The sequence below is a fragment of the Helicoverpa zea genome, chromosome 4 (assembly GCF_022581195.2).
Source record: "Helicoverpa zea isolate HzStark_Cry1AcR chromosome 4, ilHelZeax1.1, whole genome shotgun sequence".
Taxonomy (NCBI): Eukaryota; Metazoa; Arthropoda; class Insecta; order Lepidoptera; family Noctuidae; genus Helicoverpa; species Helicoverpa zea.
Window position 1 is genome coordinate 7918497 of NC_061455.1, and position 20196 is coordinate 7938692.

A 20196-nucleotide genomic window follows, 5' to 3' on the forward strand; every position below is an offset into this window, starting at 1 on the left:
TTAACTCTTTGCGGAATTGTACCTAAGTGTAGCCAACACGCATTTTTAATGCAATAAGTAACGTGTAGTTGGCCATTGACATTAACGTTAACGCTAACGCAGGTGGAGCAGGAGCATAATGCTACTGCTCCACCTGCGTCTTAACGCGTTAAATTTTGGCATTACGCAGATGTGGCCAACGTTTTAATGGCAATTTATACTAATGGCATTATTAATAGCATTAAACGTTAAGCGATAACTCGGGTGTCGGTTTTTTGGACACATCAAAGGGTTTTAGTGCGTAGCTTAGAGCGCTAAGTGATGTTGGCTACATTAATGCCATCTCATTGCACGCATGCAAGGACGAGTGTAGATACTTTGTTTAAGTTGTAACTGCATTTTACGAGCACGATAATGGAATGGTCAAATGAGAAAGCTTTAGTTTTTAGAATTATTTTGTGTGTCTGAGTGTAACCTCTTTAATGTGTGTTAACGCGTTACTTCATGAGGGATTAACTCTTTGCGGAATTGTACCTAAGTGTAGCCAACACGCATTTTTAATGCAATAAGTAACATGTAGTTGGCCATTGACATTAACGTTAACGCTAACGCAGGTGGAGCAGGAGCATAATGCTACTGCTCCACCTGCGTCTTAACGCGTTAAATTTTGGCATTACGCAGATGTGGCCAACGTTTTAATGTCAATTTATACTAATGGCAATATTAATAGCATTAAACGTTAAGCGATAACTCGGGTGTCGGTTTTTTGGACACATCAAAGGGTTTTAGTGCGTAGCTTAGAGCGCTAAGTGATGTTGGCTACATTAATGCCATCTCATTGCACGCATGCAAGGACGAGTGTAGATACTTTGTTTAAGCGGTAACTGCATTTTACGAGCACGATAATGGAATGGTCAAATGAGAAAGCTTTAGTTTTTAGAATTATTTTGTGTGCCTAAGTTTAACCTCTTTAATGTGTGTTAACGCGTTACTTCATGAGGGATTAACTCTTGCGGCATTGTAACCTAAGTGTAGCCAACACTCATTTTTAATGCAATAAGTAACGTGTAGTTGGCCATTGACATTAACGTTAACGCTAACGCAGGTGGAGCAGGAGCATAATGCTACTGCTCCACCTGCGTCTTAACGCGTTAAATTTTGGCATTACGCAGATGTGGCCAACGTTTTAATGTCAATTCATACAAATGGCATTATGAATAGCATTAAACGTTAAGCGATAACTCGGGTGTCGGTTTTTTGGACACATCAAAGGGTTTTAGTGCGTAGCTTAGAGCGCTAAGTGATGTTGGCTACATTAACGCCATCTCATTGCACGTATGCAAGGACGAGTGTAGATACTTTGTTTAAGCGGTAACTGCATTTTACGAGCACGATAATGGAATGGTCAAATGAGAAAGCTTTAGTTTTTAGAATTATTTTGTGTGTCTGAGTTTAACCTCTTTAATGTGTGTTAACGCGTTACTTCATGAGGGATTAACTCTTTGCAGAATTGTACCTAAGTGTAGCCAACATGCATTTTTAATGCAATAAGTAACGTGTAGTTGGCCATTGACATTAACGTTAACGCTAACGCAGGTGGAGCAGGAGCATAACAAAATTGAGTTGACATTACATCTATGCATCTCCACGAAGAAAAAAAAACAGAAACGATGATTCCATGAGTACATGAATTTATTATAATATCTTATTAATTAGATATACCTAATTACGTTTAAACAAAGGCCCCAAAATGCATGAGGCACTCATGGTTTTTTTTCATAAAGGAGTCAGTGGTACTCAGTGGACTCCAGTAAATAAACTCAATAGCCTTGGTTTTAATTTAAAAAAAAAGTGAATTCTACACAAACACAAATACAACAAACGTCTAAAAATAAAATAATTACAAGCCGGCAAACGATCGAAATTTCCACAAATTTAATGTATTTTTGATTTTGAGAAATATGTAAATAATTGCGTACTGAATAATGGCGTTATTGGATTATAAACATTATTTCCCTATAGATAGCATACAAAAAGTATGTGATCTGTTTGAAGAACAACTACGCAGTGAGAAAGAGGCAGATTTGGCTTTGTTTTCTATTATTGTTGGAGCCGTAGAAAATAATTTAACTAATGTAAAGAACAGCGACAAAGAAATGAATTTAGCGGCAAATAAAGTTGGCAAAATGAAGTTTCCATCTGTTGAATACGAAGAAGTGAAGTCCCTGCATGAACGGTTCGTGTCACTGATGCGCGGAGGAGTTGATGTGAAACTTTTAAATGGAGTGTATACCACCCGAGACTTGGTCAAACGAGTTGCTGATGTGGTTTGGAATTCCCTGACTCGCAGTTATTACAAGGATCGGGCACACTTGCAGTCTATTTATAGCTTTTTAACAGGAAATAAACTAGACTGTTTTGGTGTAGCTTTTGCAGTAACTGCCGGCTGTCAAGTTCTCGGCAAGCAGGATGTTCACTTGGCTCTATCTGAAGATCATGCTTGGGTTGTTTTTGGAAAAGACGGTATGGAAACAGCTGAGGTATGTATATGAACACAACTCATTGCCACTAAGGCAATAAAAATTGTTTAATGATAGACGTGAACTCTGTTTTAATTAATTCAATTTATATTTTTACAAAACTCTTATCTTACATTATCTTAAACAAAAGTAATACTTATTGCTATAAATATTGTAATTTTAGGTTACTTGGCATGGCAAAGGAAATGAAGACAAGCGTGGAAGATCGGTTGGCGATGGTGTATCAGCTCGATCATGGTTGTATGTAGCAGGCAAACCAGTGATATGCACCAGAGTAATGGAACTTGCTGCCCTTGTGTCTTCAATCAATCCTACACTTACGCAGACTACTGATGTCCACGAAGTTGCACAGATGCAGCATAGACTACTGTGGTTATTGTATGACAATGGTAATAAAATCACAGCTTTTTCACAATATCACTCATTTTGTGTGTAAACAGAACCCCACAATATAATAAAAAGTAGTATGCTGTCCTCAGATGATTAACACTAGATATACAGACAGATTTACTTTTGTATTTGCTATAATGTTAGGGATAAACGTATTATCACAGCATTAAATTAAATAATTAGAAATAATAAATAATACCTGGGTGGCAACACATTTTCGGCAAATTGTTCTACATGCCTTCTAATGATCTCATAGTCTGACTGAATAATTAACTTAATTTCAAAAAATATGCTGTTATATATAGTACTATATATGTGACGTTAGATTTCAAATTGAAGTATGTCCAAAATGCTTTAATTCATAAAAAGTGATTTTCTTTTCGGTTCGGGTAAGACTATTTATTATCTGATTTTGAGGGTGGTGTGACTATCAAAAATCGGATTCTCTATCATCCTTTCTATCATTGTTTCTATGATTTTTTTATAGATTACGAAAGAAACGAATTTTTAATTTGGATTTAGGTTTATTTTGTCAAAATGAACCATGTCCTTCAGACTTAGCTTTATTTGATCTAACAGAATACTGGACTTAGTGCAGTTTGAATCAAAATATGATGCCATTTTGAACGATCACGTCGCTCAGTGCGACTTGCTGCGTTTTGATATAACATGTCAAATGGACTTGGTTCAATTTGAAAAAAGGGGTGTGTTTTAAACTTATTTTGCTTAAAAACTACAGCGACTTGGTTCAATTCGGTAAAATATTGTAAAAGATACCTCCCCTGCCTTTTAAATAACAATAAAAGCTAACTTCATGTCAAAAGTGGACTTGATGTGATTTGAAATCTAAATTCACATATATAAGTTGTTAATCCAAAATTTGCTAATTTTATTTAATGTCTGATTGTCACTGGTTGAACAGCTTACGAGGTGCATTGTGTTAATCTCCTGCTCCTTCATAGATTTTAGTTTAGACGTGTAATGGCTGGCAGTAGTCTGAACCTGCAAAACAATATGTTACAGGTCATTTGGATGCTTACCCCATGGCATTGGGGAATCTTGGAGACTTGGATGAATACATGAAATTAGCCAACTGTTCTGTGGCTGATGCAGAATTGCCTCTTACTAATGATTCGGAAAATTTACGACCTGATGGTACACAGAGGCCGGATCCTGCTACACTCTATGCTCAAGCCATTCGATCATCTAGAACTAATTATGAAGATCGTCATGTCTATCCATACACATTCCAAGGAGGTCACTACCACCGTAATAAAATGTACAAAGAAGCTTTTCATGCATGGGCCTGTGCTGGAGATGTCATCCGACAGTATGTATATTTCTTTTTTATTTTCTTATCTAAGAAATTACTGGTCTTTCTAACTCTAAGCTTATGTGGTATACTTCTAGGAACATGTCTAATTTGTACAGTAAATAATGATACAAAGGCATCTTTTGCAACAAGTCACTAACTCTCACAAACAAATATTCTATCAGTTTTAAGTTTACTATTCAAGCCATATTTATGACACATCATCTTTTTACTGTTTCCCATTTTTGTTGTGTTGAGTTAAAGTTTGAGTAGACCACTCTGTCCATTAAGTTTTTATTGTGTTATATCTAGATGACAATATCACTAGAATATCAAGTTCCCGATGCTGCTCTCTTGTGATTCATAGTATAGTATCATATTTGTCACATGCATTTCTGTTTGGGTACACCTCACTAGTAATTAAACAACTGATTGTAAATAGTATTTTATCAAGCAATAATAAAGAAATATATGTTCCTCTTTACAGCTACAATTACTCTCGTGATGATGAAGAAATCTATAAAGAGTTTTCTGAAATTGCAAATGAACTAATTCCACAACTAATGAAAGCTGAAAGCTCTGGACACTCTGCTAGATCCATTTTGAAAGATCCAGAGTGCTTTGCGTCATTGCTAAGGTATGTTTTTTTATTTAAAATAATCAAGATTGTTATTTCTCGTAAATTCCATTTAATATCTGGTCATGTTTATAAATTCTAGATTCTATGATGGTATCTGCAAATGGGAAGAGGGTAGTCAAACACCAATACTACATATTGGTTGGGCGAAACCCCTTGTAAGCACTATATCAAAATTTGATGCTGAAGTGAGAGCTCAAGTTAACATTATATGTAAAACTGACACAGATGACCACTCAGAGTCAACAAAAGCATCAGAGAATGAAAAAGAAAATGGCGATAATGACCAATGGAATAACAATTCTGAGAATACGGAGATGACAGTGCGTGAACAACTCACGGCTGCAGTTAACAGCCGGCCGCGTGTCACACTTTACAGCCATAAAATGGCAGCCCTAAGACCTCTACTTCTAGCTGAACGATTAAACACTCATGCGCTGCAGTTACAATTAACAGCGCAGAGTCAGTTGCAGCGACCTCAGGCGCCAACCAAGAAGAGACATGTTGATGACACCAACTCGTCTGTACCGACAGCACGTGCCAAGCGAGCTCGTCGCGAACGTTGAAGGCGTTGGTAATATTTTGAATTTGGAACTGAATACGCTTCTCTGTTAGACTGGTACGAATTTACAGTCACGAGTATTAATGGTTGAGCCACTTGTTGTATTCGTATTTTACACGAGAAATATGCAAGTTTAGCAGCCGTTACCTAACGACAATGCTAAGATGTAGCCATAGTAACTTAAAAATATATGGCTTCTGTGAAATCGATGTTTCAACCGTGATTTCTTTACTTACATAGGTTTTCAGAAGTAACGCGATACAAACACTTTTCAAAAGGCTTTCAATTAGATTGAATAACGGTATAGAATTATTATTGACTATGTATTAATTATTTATGAAACATTTGTGCATTTGGATGCTATCGTGTTGCTAGTTTACGAGTGTAAGTGTAGTAAGTAAAGTAGCTATGCCATTATTGTCCGTGACTGTACATATATGAGTGATGTATACAAAGTATTTTATGTAGTTTATGTGTTTCTATTAGATTGTTAATGTTGCTACATTATTTATTCTGGGTGATAACATGTATTTTTAGAGTCGTCTTTAAAACTGATTAATCCACAAAAATTATCATATTATTTAGTAAGAAATATTGTCTTGACATTTGGGTCAGGAGCATAAATTTACATTTAAAAAGTTTTGTAGCATGAGATATCCGCGTCGTCAAGACGATGCATTTTACTTTAAAGTTAATTCAACTTAACTAGATGTATGACCTTTGCCATCAGTTGCTACATAATTATTATTCAATAGTAATAATTAAATTTCATAGTAAATTATGTTTTAGATTAGTTCAGACCTCGGGTCACGTCGTTTATGACGTCAAACGTCAAATTTTTGGAGGACGAGAGAGTGGCGATATTCAATATTGCACAAAGTGTAATGTTCGTCACTATTATCGTACCCCCGATCCTTCAGTAATAACAGTGTATAAGTTTAGCTGCGTTATAAGAATGTTAAGAGCTTGTGGAGTCTTATGACATACAGAAGTTTTATTTTATAACATTCAGTCAGAGATCTAAATCCTGGACTAGCCAGTGGCTGGCCACTAATTTATCCATATAAAAATGTTTCGCTCATTTGTTTTCGTTATTCAAATAATTAATTAGGCCGTTATATATTTTAAATAGAGGGTGCTTCGTACAGTTGTACCGCATCCACTATTATCGCGGAAATCTCGCCTGACCACTAAGTTCATTTTTGAATGTTTTAAGGGGGGGGGGGTAGGTAAAAACTTTAAGTTTTTTCCTTTTTTATCCCCTGGGTCGCAGGATCCAAGAGTGAAAAAAATGCAAGAGATCAGGCGAAAAGACCGCAGTAGTACACACATTTTTCAGATTGACTTAAAACGCCTTAAAAGAAAGAAGAGAGTAGTTTGCATTTAAATCTTTACCTAGATATAGTGTAATATTCATGAAAATTTTGTTAGTATGTAGGTACATACTTGCTAATTTGGTTGTAAGAATAAAGTCAAATGTAATTAAAGTTACTCTTAATTAAATTGTTTATGTAGGTATATAAAATGTTGATGACAATAAATTCAACTTCCCTTACCTCTACACATCCTCAGTCGACATACAGGGTGGCCCATCCATAGGCGTCCAAAAGAAAAATTTAGAAGCTCTATGCTATGGGGTATCCGAATCACCCCCATGTATGTTCAGGGTTTTTTATAGTTTAGGAGCTAGAATTGTTTTTAATTTTTTTCCGTAATTTTCATTTCAACACTGTTTTTTCTATTTTACCTTTTTTTCCTAACGTTTACAGATGTTTTTTTTTTTTTGTAATTTACATCATGATAATAGCTAACACCTGAAAAAAGCTGTTTGGTTAAACATTCTAGAAATTACATAAAAAAAATTCTAAAGTTCAAAATTACTGTTGGAGATCAGTAGCCAAAAATGTTAAGGGCTTAAAAAATAATAATAAGGGGTTTCTAAGCAGGTTTCTAATTTTGAACTTCAGATAAAATTTTATTTAAGTTCTAGATAGCCAAACTGCTTTTTTCAGGTGTTAGCTACTATTATTAGATTAATTACACAAAAAAACATCTGTAAACGTTAGGAAAAAAGGTAAAATAGAAAAAACAATGTTGAAATGAAAATTACGGAAAAAAATTAAAAACAATTCTAGCTCCTAAACTATAAAAAATCGGTGAACATACATAGGGGTGATTCGGATACCCCATAGCATAGAGCTTCTAAATTTTTCTTTTGGACGCCTATGGATGGGCCACCCTGTATAAAAATAAAATTATATCATGTAATTTTGGCATTAAAAATTTATTATTTTCTTTAAAAATAATGGCGCCAAAAAGCGGCCTCGCTGTTGCAGCTCTCTAATCTCTCGTCCAATATTATGCCATTTAGTTTGTTTAAGTTTTTGATGTTAAGTTTTTTTAACATGGTTCAAGTATTCCTATGAATAAGATATTCCATGTTTTATTTTATTGTCGTATTGTCATCAACACTTTGCATATCGCAGCCAACAGGTTGTACTATCCGTTCAATCAAACAGTTAGCCAGTTGGCTGCGTCAATACTGGAGTACATAATATAATAAATGTGACCATAAGTTAAACAATGAGGGTTTTCGATACTTTTTCTGCCGCCAGGCGGCGCTTCGTATGCGTCAGGTCCAAACAGCTGTCAAATAGTATGGAATTGGGTGGATGACTAGGTCAAAAATAAATTACGTTGTCATATTCATTTAGTGAAGCATCTAAAAATAATGTCACTTCCATTTATCGTTTTGATGGAATAATTGATTAAATTTTTTTATTGATAATATAAGCTAAATAAGAATCCAGTTTGATGTGAAAAATCTGTGACGTCATAAGTTGCGCTTACATACATATTGCAAAGAAAGTGACAGTTTTTGACAGTTAAATAAAAGTAATGAATTTGACTCGTTGGAAACTACCGTATTGTAGGGTCCGAACATATTGTTTATTGAAATTCTGTTATATTGGAAGTGTTATTGATTTTATTATGGACTACGGTCAGAATAAGGTTTCCGAACTAAAAATTGAGCTAAGAGAGAGAGTGCAAAAGTCACTGGTACTAAGGAAAAGCTTGTTGAAAAATCTGTTAACACAATATGATTTAGTTTTTTTTTATTTACCTAACCTCAATAGTAAAACAATAATGCAGTGCTTTAATTATAAAATAAAAAAAAAACACTAAAATCGTTCACTATTCATAGTAAAGATAAGCCCTTTACAGTTACCTGGACCTGACGACTCGGTGCTGCCACCTGGTGGACGCCATTTTAGAAAACCCTCATTATGAGCAAATGTTAGACGTAGATGTGTATGTAGGTTGTATGTTTAAAAAAGAGATCGTATAGTGGTCATTCTTAGTTTAAAAGAATTAACAATGTGTTATGAGAGACTTGATGCTTGTGGGGCGGGGGGGGGGGGTTAGTTATGTCATTTTTTTTTTTCACTTTGTGTTATGGGTATCTCTGCTTTAATTTATATCGTTCAAATTACGATATTAACGGAGAATATTGGATGTGACGTACCTTCCATGACACTAGGTAGTTTCAAGTTTTATTCTTGACATCTTTTTAAAATTATAATATTTAATACATCTCTCACTTCAAGTATCATAATAGCATTCACAACTAACTGCATAGTAAAGACAAGTTCATAGAAAACAATAAATGCAAATTCTTTGTATCGACTTTGAACAACCCTTTCCAAAAATGCCTATGTACAAATGTTTACTGTTCGATGTAATTAAACACCTACTGCATCAATTTTATTGAGACATCAGGATAGGTCATGGTTTTGTATAGGTATAATACCAAACACTCTGTTTATAAAAAAAAAAAAAAACATTGATAATACCATGGCCTCCAATAAACCTGTGAAGAAAAAAGTTACTCTCATAACATAACTTAAGTACTTAGTCTGTTGTACCGGGATATATTGAGTTGACAGTAGACAGAAGATACTCTACTTACTATACTTAGCACATCTTTCCATTTAATGTGCAATTCTACAGAGATTGATTATTAAAATAGAGTTTTTTTTGGTACTTCATATGATGATGATTTAGGTTAAACCTATTTTTAAACTCGTTTGATGTTGTTTAGTACTCTTAAATGTAGTCTAAGACCTCTTGTTAATAAGGTAACAAAAGTAACAAATTCTTGGCCTTTTGGTGTGGCACCTATTGTTTTCTAACCTGGCTGTCACTGCTAGTTTATTAAGTTAATTAACTCTTAAAATTATATGATATAGTATCGATAAAAAGTAAATTATAACATTAAATGTACCTTAATTTCGTCAATTAGGTACTACAAAATTCCCAATAGTAGCAATAGCAACAAGGTTATTTACTAAAATCTTCATTTGTATTTAATAAGCTCTACTACGACTTATGTATTATAACGCTGGAAGGTGTATTTGTTTGAATGTAGTAATCTCAGGAACTGCTTATTATCCATTGTGTCAAGTCCTAAGTGATGCGGACGAGACTACTGGCGCCACCTAGTGATGTATAGGTAATATTTATAAAACTGGGTATTTTGAACGACAATCCCGATGCATTTACGCTAGAAGGCGCTACACTAAACTTTTTTAATTCAATTATGTCATAATAATTTACCTGTACAAAGTAGTATTCTTTGAAAGTCTAGCCTTAAGAACTTGTAGTGGGTAGGAACTGCCTTCAAAACTTAATGCATTTATTAATTTAATACATTTTCCTATGAGTTGCTTTTGTCTGTGTTTATATGGCCAATGTGTAATAAATAAACATAATGCGTATATCACTGTGAACCTCAAAACTCGTTTAATAGAATACAAAAATGTAATGGTATCTCATATAAAAAATAACATTGCAACTCCAAGTATAAGAGTATAGGCCGATACAGATGTAGGTATGTAAAATATAAAAAGTGGCGGTAAGTTCGTAAGCGCCTTTTTTATTTCAGAAGGAATATATACCTCGATACGAGATAAGGAAGTTTTTCTTTCGAAATAAGTAGGTATGTTATGTTTCAAATTATAAGCAATTGCTATTGTAAGTAATTGAGTTATTACTATAGCAAACAGATCGTAAATGTGAATATGATTTTCTAGATCTTACGCGCCTGATCACATTACAGAGGAGTTGCTAATCTTAGTGAACATTCCTACCCTACTTTATGTAAATTGGTCTTAGCCAACAACATGAACGTCCGTTTTTCTTAAATCGACTGTTTACTTTGAAAATTGTACGTACATATTCACATTAAACTGTTGTTTTAAGAAAACTGACATTTATGTTGTCAGTGAACTTGGGCCTAAGGTGTTATTAATTATGTATACCTACCTAATTTAATCGTTCGTTTGCAGTTACGGAGCTAAAGCTCCAAATTCACCAAAGCCAGTGGATACCACTGAGTGGGCGGAGACGAGATGTTTGAATAACGAAGTGATTGTTTGAAAACTTCTCTGAATTGTAACAAATTGCGTACCGCACCTACAAAATTGTATGTACAAAAGGTACAGTCAACTACAAAAGTTGCTATACACATTATTTTGAAACATCTCCTTTTGATATGTATAGTATTGTATAGCAACTTTTGGGCTATACTGTATGAGTGAGTATATTTTTAATCATTTATTTTACACATTTTTGTTCTCTATCTTGACACAGTGCTGTAGGTACGGTTGAAAGGTAATGTAATGATAAAATGTGCTGAAACCTACTGTATTACTATTATTACCTAGTTGGGTTTGTGAGTGAACATACCTTTATAATTATGTTAAGGTACACAGAATTAGCAAGTATTATGATAATAATATTTTTAAGGTAGCCTGAGTAGAAGGTACCTATCCACTTCATACACAAGAACCCAGTGCTGCCAGACATACTTATCTTTGACAGACTTTTATTTATCTAAATTGGGCATTTTTGATTAATAACGTTTTCTATAAGATACCTGAAAATAATGACTGAGAAAATAATATAAATTCGTAGTTGTTCTTTTACCGTAATCAATGAACTTTCTGTCGCTACAAATTAGCAAGAAAGCGTACCTAGGTACACTCAATGTACCTATCTTTTGCCATACCTACATTTTATTTCGAAGAAAAATATGCCTCGCAGCACTGGATATTTTAATCGTAGGTATTTTTGTTTGCTGCAAATGCCTATCTAATTGTATTTTTAAACCGTATTAAATATGACGATATCGATCAAATCGAATGTACCTTATGTAATTCCCGCATTTAAAGGTGAAATACAAAAAAAAAATACATCTAAGCATTTTATTTTAGTCGACTACTCTAAAGCTGGCTCGTGCAGTACAAACCAATGTAAATACTAACACCTCACACCGTGGTTGTAATAACGAAAAAAAACGAAGCCTCATTTGTGGGGTAAAACTTGACTACGCTTCTGTTGTTCAGAGCTTGGAATCCAATCAATAAATCTAAGAGGTATAAAAGAAAGTTGTGTTAGTTACACACATAGCTGGGCATTAACTCGTTAATCCGTTAATCGTTAATTAACGAAGTTAACATTTTGATTAGCGGATTAACTTTTAAGTTATCTTTAAAAAATGTTAACGGACATGTTAACTTCCGTTAATTATGCAGAAGTCCGTTAATCGTTAATCCAATGCCTACTATTAATTTACCGCACGGCTCCGCGGGACGAGGCGCGAAAAGCAGGTTCAGACAAGTGCCGGGCGCGGCGAGCGCGGCGCGTGGCAGCGAGTGAAACACCAGAGTGCCTAGTGCGAGTTTTGCAAGTTAATTTTTTCGATGCGAAGATTATCATACCATTGAATCACGTAGCACTTATCATAGAATTGTTTATTTAATAAAGTCTGTCATCGGTACTTGGTCGTATTACACTTGAGCTCACTTTTGCGAGTGTAAGCATTATTAACCGGCAAAATAAGTAAACATGTATATCTAAATCATGTGACGTAGCATACGACTCTTTATTTCAATAGACTTATAATTACGTATCGAGTTGCGAACGCACACAAAACTCGGAATCAGCACTCTGATTTCAGACCAGATTTCAACCGAGTCAAAGGCCTTCTCATAGTCCACAAATGCTAGACACAGGGGCTGATTATACTCCTCGGTCTTCTGTATAATCTGCCGCACTGTGTGGATGTGGTCTATGGTGCCTTCTTCCAAGAGATTGTACATTGTACGAACACCTTTGACCCCCGATTCAGCTCAATTGCTCTTTCAATGTCAAGAGTAGGTATTGGAGCACCGGATTCCTCGGGGAACAGATATTTATAAATCTATTTATTAAATACAATACTGCTATACCCTCAAGCGCTGCAGTAGAACGTCTGTTTTCCACGGGTAAAGACATTTTAACACCAAAACGAGCCCCGCTTTCAGACGAAAACTTCAACATGTTAATGTTTATGAAGGGGAATATGCACCTTATGTCCAACGATTAAATTACACATTTATTTATTTACGATATAAAAATGCAATTTTACACGTAGTTAACGGATTAACGATTAACTTTAACTTGCGTTAATTCTTCCGAAATGTAACGCTTTAACGTTTAACGAAGCTAACTTTTTTTGTAGCGGATTAACGATTAACGAAGTTAACAATTTTGTTAACGGTGCCCAGCTATGGTTACACATGTTATGACTCAAGAATGGCTGAACCTTTTATGCTGAAAATTAGAGGAGAAATAGCTTAGACCCGTGAGAAGGACATAGGATAGTTTTTTTAATAAATAAAAAAATATTTATTATAACAAATAATATTCCTACTTATATTATAAATGTGAAAGTTTGTGAGAATGTATGGATGTATGTTTGTTATTCAATCACGCAAAAACGGCTGGACCGATTTGATTGAAATTTGGTATGTAGATAGGTGATACCCTGGATTAACACATAGGCTACTTTTTTATCAACACACCACGCGGGCGAAGCCGCTGGCGGAAGCTAGTTTACAATAATGGTAAAAAATTATCCTAGTAAAAACAAACTAAAAGGCGTCAAAATGTATCCCCATCGCTGTCGACTGGGAGCGTACCTACCCAAGGGGCTGGCAGCATTAGCTCGTTGGATCGCCATGCTGATCCTTTGTCCGAGGTGATAGTCAGCCTCTTTGTCACGAGAAACGTCGACCAGCCGCCTAGATATTAGATAGATCTTTAAAAAGGGTGTGGGCATTCGAAACCCCGAGGTTTTCAACCCCAAATGGTTCGAAAATACAATTGCCGACAAGGCCACTATATTTCCGCCTCTTGATGTTCTCCGCGGCCGCAGCGGCAGCAGCAGCAGAACTTGCAACGTGGTATGGCGTAAGACTATCGACACAGGTTGCGTCCCATACTTAAGGCCTAACCATCTTCCAAGGGAATAACAAGAGCTCGACGTATTATGTCATTAATGTTTGCGTGCCGCGCACTACGGCTGCACGACGTGCCGTGGTGTCCAAGGCTGGCGACATCCTCACCACAGTGGCAGCGATGAGGGGAGCAGCAAGGTGCTCCGAAACGCAGGCAAATACCGTGGCGGAAAGTTGTGTAATAAATGAGAAATAAATAGGTAAGTAAACGTTTATTGTTCAAGCATTTGTGTTTATTACAATTTTAGTAACACTGTTACAACTTTAGGCAAGGGTCGATTTATACTAGCGCAGAGTCGAAGCGCATCGAAGACGACGACGACTCGCGACGATACGCGGCGGAATTATCGCTCGTTCGTGCGACGATATAAGGGCGGACTCGTCGCGATTCTCTCGCTCGTGGAGGCAGCCCCTAAGAGGACGAATTGGAAATTTTGGTGCCAAGGATCTCAATTTTTCTCAGTAAATACAAAACGAATCAAAATACAACTTGGTTACCTGAAAGTTCATGATATAAACCTTATTGACTTCAAAACATGATTAGGTAACTTTTATAACAGAGAAAAATATATCAAACATACCTCTTTTTAAAAAGAGATTCACATATTATGGGCAAACAGGGCCGATTTAAGCATCGATATATATGTACTACGTACTAGATAGAACGTTCCGAACAAAAAGCTTGCCACACTGAAATGCACTGCAGACTTTGCATAGCCCAAAATAGCAAATCAGAGCGATTTTGACACCCGCGTCAGATGGATCTATGAAAATGAAACGACATGGTCAACTGTCAGGCACATGTCACTTTTACTCTGTCAGTAGTGTCATGTCAGTGTCATTGAATATGTTATGTTATGCATAGGTAGGTTAATCTGTCAATTACTCCTATAATTTTCAAAATATCTTTAATAAAATATAAAAAAAAAAACTCCTGATAAGTAACACTGTGGGCAAATAATGAACACCATTCAAAATGACAAGCAAAACAAGCGTTATCGAAAAAAATATAAGTACATAAAAATGCGAATTAAAAGTTTGATTCTGGTGAGTGCAAGGGTATTTTGCCCTGTTTTTATTATTAGTATAGATTAGAAATAGGAGTATCCCCTAAGGTGAGCCACTGATCTATTTTACACTTTTATAACTCTGTGTGTGTTTGTAACAGTTTTATACATTTATTATTTAAGTAGGTACACAAAAATATATTTATGATCACTGACATAATAATGCTCAGTTTAGCTGTTTTAGAGTGATACATGAACACATTTAATTTGTGATTACTTATTCGTAGGAGAATGCTGCACTATGCGATGAAGTGGCAAAAGTTCAAGAAAGTATATTAATTGTGAAAGATGAAAGAAGATTTTTGCTTCACAAACTTCTGGAATATGAGAATGATAATGAAGTCCCACAAGTCTTCTACAAAAACGATGCTGTGATAACGACTAATGGCTCCAGAACAAAAATAAAGAAAAGACAGAGTTGTGATGACACCAGATAAAGAGTTAACATGGAATCTACTGCACACAAACTATTATGAAGGGCAAAGGCCTAGCTAGACAGTATTCATTAACAAAGTGAACACATTTAACATAAGCTTTAATTATTCTTTATTTAAATCCACATTTATATGTTCCAGGGAGTCTTATCTAGCATCAATTCATGCAATATATTAATGCTCCTATTGTGTTCCCTCTGTGATCCTTATCCTAGCTAATTTTTGGCACCCCTTGTAATCCAAAACTATGATTTTTTTAATGTATTTGTAATGCTAACTACTACAAAGCCAAATTAAAATACAGCCATATTATTTCTATGGTGATCAATACTTTTTATTTTATTGTACAGCTTAAATAATAAAGTTAAACATCATGTTTCAATATCTTCAGCATCATCTTCCTCGTTGTCATCAAATGATAATATTGGACGACTTTTCTTTTCTTTGATTTTCGAGCTTGTTTCATGCTTCCTTTTTGAAGTTGAAGACTCAGCTGACTTTCCTTTTGCCTTAAACACAACACGCTGAGTTAAATCTGCCTTTGTTTCAGATTCCAATTTTTCTATTCTAATTCTCTCTGCCTCTGCTTCCTCTGCTGTTAGGTCGCCATCTTTAAGCACCACCACCTGTGGCTGTTCACTGTCTTCATCATCAACAAAATCATCTTCAGCATTCATTAGATCATCGAACTTGTGGTTCTTGTCATCATACCCAGCTTGCCTTTTTAATACTTTGAGAAATTCTGGATCTTCAGGTTTTATATAACTCACATTTCTTTTCTTATTCATATTACTTATTATTCTTTCCAACGATCTCAGAACAACACAAGAAAGTGAATAAAGGTAGTCAGGTATTTTTAATTACCTGTTGGTAGATTCAATGCAATTAACTGTCTAAGGCTTAAACATTTTTTTTAATTTACGATTTCCTGATCAAAATAGAAAAAACGATAGTAATCTTCATAAAACAATTGTTATTCTGTTAGCTATCCTACTGCTGAGAAGGGTTATATTTTCTTTGAGATTAATAATGTCAAAACAAAATTGACAGAGAACAAAGTAGTGACGTTGACAAGCGGGTTGATACAAATAATGCCACTTACACACTTCGGTCATTTTAAAACCGAAAGTGAAATCATTAGGGACTCCCTAGACGGTCAATATAATTGCGCAATATAACAATTAAAATATTGTGCAATTATATTAAAAAAATTAGGAAATATAAAACTGCTACGTAAGCATAATATCCTTTTATTTACAAACATATAATTTGCATCTTAAAAATAATAAAATAGTGTGACCACCAGTGATTTCGGAAGTGACCAAAAATGGATATTCTTTCGAATAAATGGAAACCAACGTAGGTAAGGCATAGTAGACCGTTGTCATGTTGTGAATATTCAATATTACACGAAGTCTTCCACACGGATTGATTCCGATTCATTCTTGACTTTAAAAATCGTAATGATAAGGTAATTACTGATTTTAATGAAGAGATAGTCTTGAAAACATGAATATTTATGCAATACGAATAGGTTTGCAAAGCAAGATGTTACATAAAAAACAATTTTCTTGCATTATTTACCTTCAAGGGCATACAAAATTTTTAAAATTACTATTTTACTTTACTATTGACCTTGGTTGGTTATGGCATGTTTATCGTTATGGTGAAATGATTCAACTTTTAAGTTGATAAAAATAAAAATACTGAATGCGGCTTGGTGCTTGACAGATGAATGGACGGATGGACAGCGAAGTCCTAGCAACAGGGTCCTGTTTTTCCCTTCACTATTTTGCAGTTAAATACGCATAACTTTCTCAATTAGCGCGTAAACCAAATGGTTCAAATGAGTTTGTTTTCAAAAAATATTTTCCAGACATATTCCCATTGGCACTTTCTCCCATAAATCCATTATGAACACATCGATGTTCTAGAAACTTAAGCCACGTTTGACATTGATAAGCTGGAAAAGATTTCGGATATTTGATTGATTCCGTAAAGTAAAAAAATGATCGGCCGTGGCTGCACGCTTCTGTAAAAAATAATAAATGTGAATTAAAAATTAAAAAAATACATATATGTATGTACAAATTATGTAGTTATAAAAATTTGAGACAAAACAAACCGAAGATCTTGAAAATATTATCGCATCCTGGTTGCGGGGCAACTCCTTTATTAGGGAAAAAATCGGCTGTACCAATTGATCCTTCAAACCCTAATAGACCACCACAGGTGTGAATTACGTCGACAAAATTTGCATCAGAAGAATCTAGTTTCGCATCGTCATCTTTAGGCGGGTATTCAAAAAAAGGTCTTGCTGGATCGAGACCTAAGAAACAATATAAAATGAGAATAAATAAAAATGTACAAATCATTCGTCTTCAAATTATAGTAACGACATACCCGTGACCCTATGCACAGTGCTGCTGGTTGTAGAGGCCGCTATACCCATAACATGAGCTCCAAGGCTGTGACCAATAAGGTGTATCTGATTACCAGTCACGTTGTATAGTTTGTTTAACCCATCCAGTAGACTGGCTATTCTGGCTCCGATAGTTTTAGTCGCATTTGCCGCCCACGGATAAAATATAGAACTTGCTGTATAGCTCCAATCCACAGTCATCACATTGACATTTTTAGTTTCCAAGTACGCATTTTTTATACTCGATACTCCATTTGCATCCACCGAAGATAGCCAACCATGAGTTATTATTTTAAGAGGCATTTCGGGTATGAAAATATTTTTTATGTAACAAACGTCTCTCCTGTTGGCCAACCGTCCCCGTTCATCTAGCAAAATAAAACTGTTCGAGTCGTTCCTAAAACAGAAGAGCCTTTGAAAATAAATAAAACATGTTTTTCGACACAGCAGTAGTTGTAGGTACACAATATCGGTGTAAGTATTTGCTCCATGGATTAAAACCGCTTTTGAAGTGGCCATGCGTCGCTTATGCATTGCAATTTCCGCAAGGTTTACTTAGCCATGAGCTCTCTCCCAACAATAAACAACAAAATACAGAGGGGCACACCTCAGATATAATCTGAATTCCATTTCATCATACATTGCGTCCCGTATGAAATTGTCATCATTTTCAGTATTTGTTAGATTTATGTAGTGATATTCCCCGTCATCGTCCGGAAAATAAATCCATTTAGTACCATAGTCAGCACCGTATCGACTGATGTAGCTTGAATGATTATTAATTTGGGAATCTGTAAGCATAACATAAGAGTGCTATAAAAGTGAAGTCACCGTCTATAAGGGACAGCCTACACGATCAAATACGAATTCTGTAATGTTAGGTATCATTGTACATCGCCTAAGTCCACAACTGCAAAATATGCAGGAACGTTTGTTCAGTTTGCATAATTTTAATTTCACAATATTTTTACTATATTACACATAATATTTTACATAATATTATTTTATTTTTACTATTTATATTGCAATGTTATTTTAGGTTTAGCGGGCGCCTAAGATTTATGACGCTGTTCTAATGATTGATTAAAAATAACAGCCCTTTCACACGGCAGTCCAGTTTTTTACAGGATTCCGTTTTCTGCAGGATCCCGTTTGATCGCAAAAGATATATCGCACCCTTAGAATGAAAGTGACCGAATCCAAAAAATGCAATTTGTGGGAAATGAGCAAAATCGTCATCAAAAAATTATATTACTTAATACATCTTAATATATCTCTTCCGTTTTTAATGGCTTACTATTGATTTTTACCAGATTTGTGGATTAGCCTTTTGAGATCACAATGACAATGCAAATTTATGTTTATAGTATTTTTTTATATATATTTTAACATAAAATATAAAGTAGTTTCAAATTAAGTCACTTTATTTCAAAATTATGTTTTCCATTCTATGTTTTTTTAAGAATTAAGTCTGTTTATGACACATATTGGAAATAATTCCGTAGACACAATAAATAATAAGACACTGTCATACTGAAAGTTATTTGGACATAGGGTATTAAATTAAAATGCAATGTTATAAAAATCTGAATGTATTTATTTATTTCAGTCTTAATAACATTTATTCAAGTAACTGATTCGTTATCAGTAATTGAGAAAACAAAATCTACGGGACCTTTGCTTGTGTTTGTGAATAAAATAACAGAATGTATCCAAATGAGCAGGCAATGTCTATTAACCTCCTGCTTCTATTGTGGAGCCTTGTGTTGGCTATAAGTAGAACAGAGGATCAAATTCCTACTTAAGTCTGCACAAAATAAAAAATCACTTCTGCAATGAAACCTTTAGTGGCAGAAAAGTGATAACTATATCTTTTAAACAGTTCCGTTAAAAAGTCTACAATTAGCGTCTTTATGCAGTTCTAACGCGTACATCAGCGGCAATAGAAACTTTTTAGCAGCTTTAACCTTTAACATAATTGTTTGAACTCTCTTTTAAAGATGTAGGCTGCAAATGGGTTGTAGAATGATCTCTTGTAAAACCCAGAGTGACATTTGGTTCAGTTTCTGCTGCCTTTAGTGATATTTACAGCTATGAGCAGCTATGAGCAGCTACGGAAGCAATAATAGAACTTAAAGATACTTTCGGAACCCCTAAAGCACTACTGTACAGCTAACAGTTGCCAAATAGGCTGCTATTTCCACTAGTGTGCTAGTTGAGATGGTTCTACTAGTTGGTTAGACCACTGCGTAGTGACAGACGCGGCGTGGAACACTGTTAGAGACGCTAATGTGCTCTATGACGTGTCTTGGTCGGACCATTTACCTCTAATTATAAAGTGTGATCTTAAGTTATTAAGGCCAAAAGTTGCACTTCCTAAATGTAACAAAGTAACATGGGGTGACAGAGCTTTGCAGCAGACTGAGTTATATAGCAATTATTGTAATGATCTCTTGAAAAATGTAGACTTTCCCTTAGAATTTACTGAATGTAGTAAAACTAGATGTAGAA

At 35.0% G+C, this 20196-nt stretch overlaps 3 protein-coding genes and 1 long non-coding RNA gene across 4 annotated transcripts; 1 reads left to right on the forward strand and 3 right to left on the reverse strand.

Moving 5' to 3' along the window:
- Positions 1-1649: 1649 nt before the first annotated feature.
- Positions 1650-6402, forward strand: LOC124629843 (menin). The gene is made up of 5 exons (XM_047163432.1): positions 1650-2519; positions 2683-2908; positions 3933-4239; positions 4709-4858; positions 4941-6402. Exons 1-5 carry the CDS (start codon positions 1965-1967, stop codon positions 5422-5424), a joined length of 1722 nt encoding a protein of 573 aa, XP_047019388.1. The 5' UTR covers positions 1650-1964; the 3' UTR covers positions 5425-6402.
- A 7557-nt stretch (positions 6403-13959) lies between these two features.
- Positions 13960-14550, reverse strand: LOC124629973. Its single transcript, XR_006984362.1, has 2 exons — positions 14344-14550; positions 13960-14174 (listed from the first exon to the last, which is right to left on the reverse strand). It is a non-coding gene; the product is annotated as an uncharacterized LOC124629973 (long non-coding RNA).
- A 1022-nt stretch (positions 14551-15572) lies between these two features.
- On the reverse strand, positions 15573-16301 carry LOC124629972 (uncharacterized protein KIAA1143 homolog). Its single transcript, XM_047163657.1, has one exon. It carries the CDS (start codon positions 16049-16051, stop codon positions 15635-15637), a length of 417 nt encoding a protein of 138 aa, XP_047019613.1. The 5' UTR covers positions 16052-16301; the 3' UTR covers positions 15573-15634.
- Positions 16302-16497: 196 nt separating this feature from the next.
- On the reverse strand, positions 16498-18511 carry LOC124629971 (pancreatic triacylglycerol lipase-like). The gene is made up of 4 exons (XM_047163656.1): positions 18293-18511; positions 17667-18082; positions 17389-17592; positions 16498-17295 (listed from the first exon to the last, which is right to left on the reverse strand). The coding sequence occupies exons 1-4, from the start codon at positions 18484-18486 to the stop codon at positions 17081-17083; spliced, it is 1029 nt and encodes a 342-aa protein (XP_047019612.1). The 5' UTR covers positions 18487-18511; the 3' UTR covers positions 16498-17080.
- Positions 18512-20196: the final 1685 nt, after the last annotated feature.

Coding starts and splice junctions, on each gene's coding strand:
- LOC124629971 (XM_047163656.1), bottom strand. CDS start 18,486: ATGCTTACAGATTCCCAAATTAATAATCATTCAAGCTACATCAGTCGA. Junction 17,593..17,666: donor CACTGTGCATAGGGTCACGG/GTATGTCGTTAC, acceptor ATTGTTTCTTAG/GTCTCGATCCAGCAAGACCT. Junction 17,296..17,388: donor TAATATTTTCAAGATCTTCG/GTTTGTTTTGTC, acceptor TATTTTTTACAG/AAGCGTGCAGCCACGGCCGA.
- LOC124629843 (XM_047163432.1), top strand. CDS start 1,965: ATGGCGTTATTGGATTATAAACATTATTTCCCTATAGATAGCATACAA. Junction 2,909..3,932: donor GTGGTTATTGTATGACAATG/GTAATAAAATCA, acceptor AATATGTTACAG/GTCATTTGGATGCTTACCCC. Junction 4,240..4,708: donor GCTGGAGATGTCATCCGACA/GTATGTATATTT, acceptor TCCTCTTTACAG/CTACAATTACTCTCGTGATG.
- LOC124629972 (XM_047163657.1), bottom strand. CDS start 16,051: ATGAATAAGAAAAGAAATGTGAGTTATATAAAACCTGAAGATCCAGAA.